General features: G+C 51.2%; 1 protein-coding gene across 1 annotated transcript; it reads left to right on the top strand.

Annotated features, from left to right (window-relative positions):
- The first annotated feature begins 287 nt into the window (after positions 1-287).
- PIP (prolactin induced protein) lies at positions 288-7295 on the top strand. The gene is made up of 4 exons (XM_075557429.1): positions 288-382; positions 1650-1758; positions 6823-6940; positions 7171-7295. The coding sequence occupies exons 1-4, from the start codon at positions 288-290 to the stop codon at positions 7293-7295; spliced, it is 447 nt and encodes a 148-aa protein (XP_075413544.1).
- Positions 7296-7505: the final 210 nt, after the last annotated feature.

Below are 7505 nucleotides of genomic sequence, written 5' to 3' on the forward strand. Positions count from 1 at the left end.
CCAGGAAAGGCAAAGGAGCCGATCCTGGTTCAGTATCCCTGGCAGACCTCTAACAAGGGGAACATGAGGAAGAACCCATTAGCAGCTCTCCAGGATGCTGACACAGCTGAATGATGACTCTTCATAGCAAAACAAACTTGCTCCCAAAGTAAGCTGCTGGCTGGGGCAGGAGGCTGGGAGACTGGCCACAAGGCCCCTGGCCACTCGCCCATTCCCTCCCCATGCATATAAGGAAGTGCTGGGCACCGGTGATCCTGTTCTCCCAAGGCCACATCCTGCTCCTCGCCATGCGCACACGCCTGCTACAGTCCTGGGCTGGCCCGGCTGCCCTGCTCCTGGTCCTTATCCTGCAACTAGGGCCCAACAATGCCCAGGAGAGCGGGTGAGCCATGCCTTCCTTCCCCACCAATCACTCAGACGGTGGACTCTCATCCTGCCTGCAAGCCCACCTTCCTTCCTGAGTTCTGCTCCCAGAAGCTCTCTGGGGATCCCTTCAGGGTCTACTCCTCTGCTCTGAGGGTCCTGTAATGTCCCTTGAATCTCCATGAGGGGCTATGGGGCTGTAGTGTGCGCCAAGGACTTAGGGGCCTGGGGAATGGGGTCACCCAGCCAGCTAAGGGGGTGGTCCCTAAAGGAGTGGACTGGTGGATGGGGAAGTCTCCGTGTTGATTCTGGTCATGCCCCCAGAAGAAACTGGTGGGTTTTGGAGCCATTGGTGAGCTGGTGGAAGGTGTCACCGGTGACTGGGGTGCATGCCCTCTATTTCACCCGAGAGGCTGAGTGGCTGAAAGAAGCAGTACTAGGAAGGGTGACCAGCCGCCCCTGCTGCTTAGAGTGTTTGTGTATCAGCATTGAGCCTCTCTCATCCAGAACATCATTCGGCTTTCAGCCACCTACAATGCTGCTCATCCGTGTACGGTCCATCCTGCCAACCCTTCGTGTCACCGACACCAGGGACATCCAAGCTGCTCCAGCGGCCCCCTTGCCTAGAGCCCGTGGTGTGGACAGCAGTCTCCTGGGGTCTCAGAGGCCGTGCTCTGGGCCTCCTGCCACCACAAGGGCTCAGCCAGGGATTCCTAGATGAGCTAAGAGCTCTCCTGGACTAACATTAGCCCCTGCCCACCCCCTCCACTGTCCTGCTGCCCTGAACGAGGGTGGCCTTTTCAGGACCAGTCCCCTACCCAGCCAAGTCCAACCCCCCTCCTGCTAAATAAACAGACTCTCCGGGCCCATGTGGTCTCCAGTGAGTGGGAATCCCAGACCCACGTAGGCTTCTGTGAGCATATGTGTGGGTGTGGTTCCTGGGCTCATGCAGGGCTCGGGTCTACTGAAGACGGAGCCTTCCCCTCATAAGCATGCCACAGAACAGGGTTTTATGGGGGAAACGCCACCATGAAGCCTTCTCCTTTGATGCCTCTGCCCTCTTTTTGAGAAAGAACACGCTCAGTTTTGAACCCGCTGCCTTATGAAATGGAACAAAATGTTCACCACACAGCCACCACAGTTCCCAGCATGACATCCCAGATTCGGAGGCTGCAAAGTGGCTCCAACCCTCCCCCGCACGCTCCTGCCACTCTGTGCCACCCTCTGGTCCCTCTCTCCTGAGTACGGAGATCTGATAACCCTGCCACGCTGCGCTCTCCCCTCAGAGACTGGAAGGTGATGGACATCGACCTGAAAATGCAGCAGACCGCAAAACAGAATGAGACGGTGCCGGTGTCGATAAGAGTCACCTCGTACATGGAAGAATGCATGGTGGTGAGTAGAGGCTCTGGACGCAGTGGACCCTTTGGGCTGCTATTGGGTGGTCGGGACTGTGAATGCACCCATCCAGGCCTTGGAAGATCTCTGATGGAGAGCTCGGCCATTGGAGAGCCAGTGGAGCACAGTTCTGCTCTCACCTCCAGCAGGTGGGCTGGGATGGGGGGGTGGAGGAGGGGGAGGAGGGGAGGGGGGGACTCCCGGAGCATGAAATCTCAGTTGCCTCTCTGTCTTGCTACATGCCATACTTAATAAGAACGTCACACCTACGCTGTGCCATCAGGGCTGGCTGTGGCGGAGGCCTGACCAGATGCCCAGCCAGCTGCACAGATCAGGCAGGTGTGGCAACCACTGTACAGGCCTGAGGGCAATAGAAGGTGCTGAAGGAGCTAGCCAAAGCACCTCCGAAGTTCTGGATAACGTGGGTTTGGGACAAGGAGGGTGTCAGAAGGTGGAAAAGCCCCATTGAATGGGGTGAGGCCAGTCGGAAAAGGAGAAGGTCACAGGGATATGCAGGGAGGGGTTATCCACACAGCTAGCATCCCGAGCAGGTGTGTTCTCATTCCAGCACCTGCCTCTTCTCCTTCTCTCTCTGTCTCCCTCATCCTGGCCTACCCCCACCCCGGACAGGGGGCCCATCCTCCTCCATCCCTCTCCCCGAGTCAGCAGCTGACTAGGGGGCCCACCCTCTCGGCTAATGTGGAGTTTCACAAAGGTTACTGGGCATTCACGGCATCTAGATGTCTTGTGAAATGAGAGGAGGCACAGAAGGGTCACAAAGAAAGAATGAGTCAACCAGAGTGCAACACAACACCAATGAGACACACAATAAATATTCTGGTTTTTTGAGGCTTCCTTGCCCCCCACTATCATGAGCCAGTCTTGTCTTTCAGTTCTGGCTAGACTGGAGCTTGTACACTGGTACAGATAAGAGCACATGGCATCAAGGTCAGATAAACCGCCCAGGAATGGAAATGGGACTAGTGATACAAGGGTGGCAGAGGGAAGGGGGGGGGGGAGGGGAGGAAGAGGGAACTGATCACAATGATTGATGCATAATTGCACCCCCCACCACCAGGGGGATTAACAAGAGATACATGGGTGAATGGAAACAGTGGTCCGTGTAAGATATGAAAGCAATAATAATTTATACCTTATCAAGGGGTCATGGGGATGGGAAGGGGGAAAGGAGAGCTGATACCAAGGGCTCAAATAGAAAGTAAATGTTTAGAAAATCATGATGGTAACATACATACAAATATGCTTGATGCAATTTATGAGTGGAATGTTATAAGAGCTGTAAGAGCCCCTAATGAAATGATTTTTTTTTATGAGAGGAGGCCCAAGGCAGGGAGGTGTCAGCCAGTGAGCTATTAACTCCAGTGGATCGACTTCGGGGAGGTAGATGAGAAGACGTACTCTCAGCACTCACCAGGGCAGTTCTCCTCTGAACCAGAATGACTGGATGACAATTGGGCCTTTGGATGCAAGCCCCCATATTTGCCACCACCCTTCCATGAAGGACTCCTACTCAGACAGCCCTAGGATTATAGCAAGAGTCTTAGGTGGCTTACATAGGAAACGAGGTTTGGAGACAGAAAACCACCACCCCCTCTTCCACTTGCTTTAACTACTCTAAGATTAAGAGCAAGTTTCAGAATCTCTTCTGACATCCACTTTGACCTTGTCTTTCTTTCCTGTCTTTTTAACGACCTTTTCCTTCCTTCATGGATGATGTTCTCGATGTCCTCCCACACCTCGTCACGTCTTCTGTCCTTAGTGTTTCATGCATCGGGTTTGGTTTTGAGATGCTCTCAAAATTCAGGTGCCATAGACTCAACTTTTGGCTCCTGTCGAGCTGTTTCCATTTTCTTCCGCTTCCACCTGAACGTAAGTATGAAAAGTTGGTGGTCTGTTCCACAGTCGGCACCTGCTCTGGTTTCTGCGGCTATCGGGCTTCTTCCTTGTCTCTTCCCACAGATGTAGTCAGTTTGGTCTCTGAACATTCTTTCTGGAGGCATCCACGTGCACAGTTGCCTTCGTATTGTTAAAAAAGGTATTTGCAATGTACCAGTTGTTGGTCTTGCAAAATTCTGTCATTTGATCTCCAGCTTCATTTCTATTTCCAGGGCCATATTTTCCAAATACTGTCCCTTCCTCTTTGTTTCCAGCGTTTGCATTCCATTCACCAATAGTGGTCAATGCATCTTGATTGCATGTTTGATCAATTTCAGACTGAACACATCGGTAGAATTCTTCAATTTCTGCATCACTTGCTTTGATGGTTGGTGTATGAATGTGGATATTAGTTGTATTAACTGGATTTCACTTCATGGGAATAGACTCTATTCTATCACTCTATCACAGACAACATTGAACTTCAAGATAAATCTTGACATGTTCTTTTGACTGTCTCATTTCTGGCATAGTGAACCATGTGATGGTCTGATTCAAAATGACAGGTATCAGTCCATTTCAGTTCACTATCATCTTTCTGCATTCCATTTAACTTTTGATGACTTTTAATTTTCTTAGATTTACACTTTGACAACTCCAGATTCCAATGATCAATTGATGTTTCAGCTTTCTCTTCTCATTTTGAGTCCTGAAATATCAGCCTATGAAGGTCCTAAGCTAAAGGCTCCACACCTGCAGGCTTCACTCCATTCATGTCATTAAGGTTGACTCTACTCTGAGAAGGGAGCTTCTCCTCGGTCACATTTTGATTGCCTTCCGTCTGACCCAACAGACTCCTCTAGCAGCACTATCTCTGACCATGTTCTGCTTCTATTCCTGAGGTTTCCAGTATCTGGCCATGTGTTCTTGAAATCCATTGGGCCTTCAGTGGCTATCATCTGAGTGGACAGCCTATTCTCTCTTGGTTGTCTGTTCTTAGTCTGGAAGCTCCACCAGGACCTGTTCACTTCAGGTGAACCTGCGGGTATTTGAAATACCAGAGACATAGCTCCCAGCTTTCCAGCAACACACAAGCCACCACAGTGCAACAAACAGACAGACGTGGTGGGAGAACAACGCCAATCCAATAAAACAGTGCGGTTTTTTAAGCCCCGTATGAGGAACATCAGCATGAAAGTTCAGGTTGTCTACCAGTAGGCAGTATGGATTTATAGGGACAAAATGTTAGACGTTTGGACCCACCAGTGTGTAGGTGCAGATTGCAACAACAAAAATGTGTAGCTAGGAAAAATACCATAGTGTCGTAAAAAAATTTTTTTAGGAAAAACATATTTTTTATAGACTCTGGGAAGGTCCAGCACCTGATTTCTATTGATAACAGCTGTGGTGCAGAGGCAGCTTGCCTGCTCCCGAGATGTGGTACACGTTCCTCCTTGCAGACGTCAGTGGAGTCCCTCGCCCACAGTAGAGAGGTTTCAGCAGAACTTCCTGACAGAGACAGGCTAGGAAGAAGGACATTTATTAAAGCATTTGCTAGTAAGGAAATGAGATCCCCCCCACCCTCCCAAAAAAAACCCAGCTGTTTTTGAGCCCATTCTGATTCACAGTGACCTTATAGAACAGGGCAGAGCTCTTTCACAGGGTTTCTGAGGCAGGAGCAGACAGCGTCATCCTTCTCCCAAGGAGAGACTGCTGGGTTCAAACTCTGAACCTAGAGACTAGCTGCCCGACATGTAACCCACTAAGTCACCAGGGCTCCCCAGAAATGGACAGGCAAACTTCATTGGGTTTTGCAAAGACATCTGTCCATCGGTGTGATGGGCACCGTTGCTTTAGTTAAGTAAATACACTAGACCCATTTTGGACAACACATCACACACTCCCCATTCTGTGGACAAGTGGAATGAACAGGTAATGCTATTTTCCCATAAATGCTTTGATGGCCCCCTCACACGTGAGTTGAAAGTTGATGTTCATGAAGGTACATGAGTTGCGACAAATATGATGGAGTGTTAACAAGGCAAAGATAGACTGCTCTAAAGAAGGCCCAGAGTTCTCCATAGCCTCTGAGCATCCCTGCCACTGTGAGAGTCCTGGCATTCGTGGCCAGGGGTCGAGATACCGGGAGGGGAAGACAGGTGCACAGCCCACTGAGAGCCAGTGCGTGGTGGAGGGAGTGGCGATGGTGGGCCTTGTATGTAATGGAATCTCAGAACACTTTTTTCTTCTGGGGACCATGGCTTATATTTTGCCTCAGTGACTGTGACCTGCTGGTGACATTCCTGGTGGACACAAGCTCCAGCCACAAGAGGTTTGTTTGAGGAAGGATGTCAATGTTTGCCTCCCTGGCCTCCCCTGGGATAAGAGCCCTGTGGTGAACACACAGCAGGCTAAAGCTCCCTGTCCTCACTGAAGTGGGTGCATATGGAAGCTGCCGCCTTACACTGCACTGCTCTCAAAGGGGAAAACAACAACAACAACAACAACATTAGTACGACTCCACCTACTTCTCCAACACACAACGTGGGCGGGCAGTGGTGGCATCTCTCAAGTAAGGAGCGTGAGAAAGACAGATGCTATTTCTGTCACCAAACGTCTAGGCTAGAACGACCTCCTGGGCCCGGCTGGTCCACAGTTCTGGCAGCTATGTTTTGCTCCTACAGCCAACTGGCAAGCTCTGGTCTGGTCTTACTGGGGTAGGAAAAATATCTGTGTGGGCCAATTCCTGCTGGGCAACTGAGCCAGGCTGCTCCCTGGACTGATGTGTGGATGGGCAGCCAACCCAGGATGATCCCTCCAGCCCTGGGATGCCGTACCATCTGCCCATCTCCATGCTGACTCCGATACCCACCTGTTCAAAGAGGGCACTTCAGTGCCTGAACTCAGACCACAACCACAGTCTCTCCACGGTGGCCTCTGCAATGCACCGCTGTCCACCTACTTCTGACTCCTTGTCTGCTAAAGACCCCTTCCTCTTCCTCCACATACCCTTCCACCTTCTGTTTCTCCTCTCCCTCCTCCTCTACTTTTTCCTCTTTCCCCTCCTCTTCAACCTTCTGCTCCTCCATGTGTCCTCCCTTCCACTGCCATCGTCCACCCCCCACCCACCCTAACACTGGGGCTCCCTCTCTTTCTCCTCTCCAGATAAAGGCTTACCTCAAAAGCTTCTGGCCCCTCGGGGGGTATTCCTCTGACTATAAGTTCACCGTCTGTGTGTGTAAGGATTACCCACGGAGCATCTTCTGGGAAATTGAGGCTAACAGTAAGTGCAGGAGCCGCCCAGGGAAGACCTTCCTATGGGGGGGTGGGGGACAACACCCTGCGGGCTCCCTGACAGAATGAATGGGAGAGGCTGGGAATGGCACCCCAATGCTAAAATCAGGGGCTGTGTGAGAAACTGGAACCAGGGAGATGCGTGTGAGGATGACCGGGGGAAGACCGGAGGCTGATGGGGAGTGTCACCGAGAGGGTCTTGGTTTTCATCTCTTTCAGGAACTGTTGAAGTTTACGCAGTGGTGGATATTGTCCGGCAGATGAACATCTGCCCTGGCAACAAGGCAGTTATACCCATAACAGCAAACCGTTTTTACAAATCTCAACAACTAAACATAGAATAAGGGCATATGTGGATTCTGTGCCCCAACACCCAGATGGTACCCCTGAGCAGAGCTGCCATCGTCTGTGGGCACCTGCTGGGACAGTCTGTGAAATAAACTCTTTCAAGCATCTCCATGTTCTGTGTGTGTCGTGTCCCTAAAAGCTCCCCGAGGGAAGCTCAAGGGACCCCAAGCAGAGAGCCCCAGCGGGAATTAGGATGAGAGGCACTG

The sequence above is a fragment of the Tenrec ecaudatus genome, chromosome 9, assembly GCF_050624435.1.
Source record: "Tenrec ecaudatus isolate mTenEca1 chromosome 9, mTenEca1.hap1, whole genome shotgun sequence".
Taxonomy (NCBI): domain Eukaryota; kingdom Metazoa; phylum Chordata; class Mammalia; order Afrosoricida; family Tenrecidae; genus Tenrec; species Tenrec ecaudatus.

What these genes read in the sequence shown, in the direction of transcription:
- PIP (XM_075557429.1), top strand. Translation starts at nt 288, where the DNA reads ATGCGCACACGCCTGCTACAGTCCTGGGCTGGCCCGGCTGCCCTGCTC. An exon ending in AACAATGCCCAGGAGAGCGG is followed by an intron (nt 383 to 1,649) that starts GTGAGCCATGCC and finishes CTCTCCCCTCAG; the next exon opens with AGACTGGAAGGTGATGGACA. An exon ending in CTGGGAAATTGAGGCTAACA is followed by an intron (nt 6,941 to 7,170) that starts GTAAGTGCAGGA and finishes CATCTCTTTCAG; the next exon opens with GAACTGTTGAAGTTTACGCA.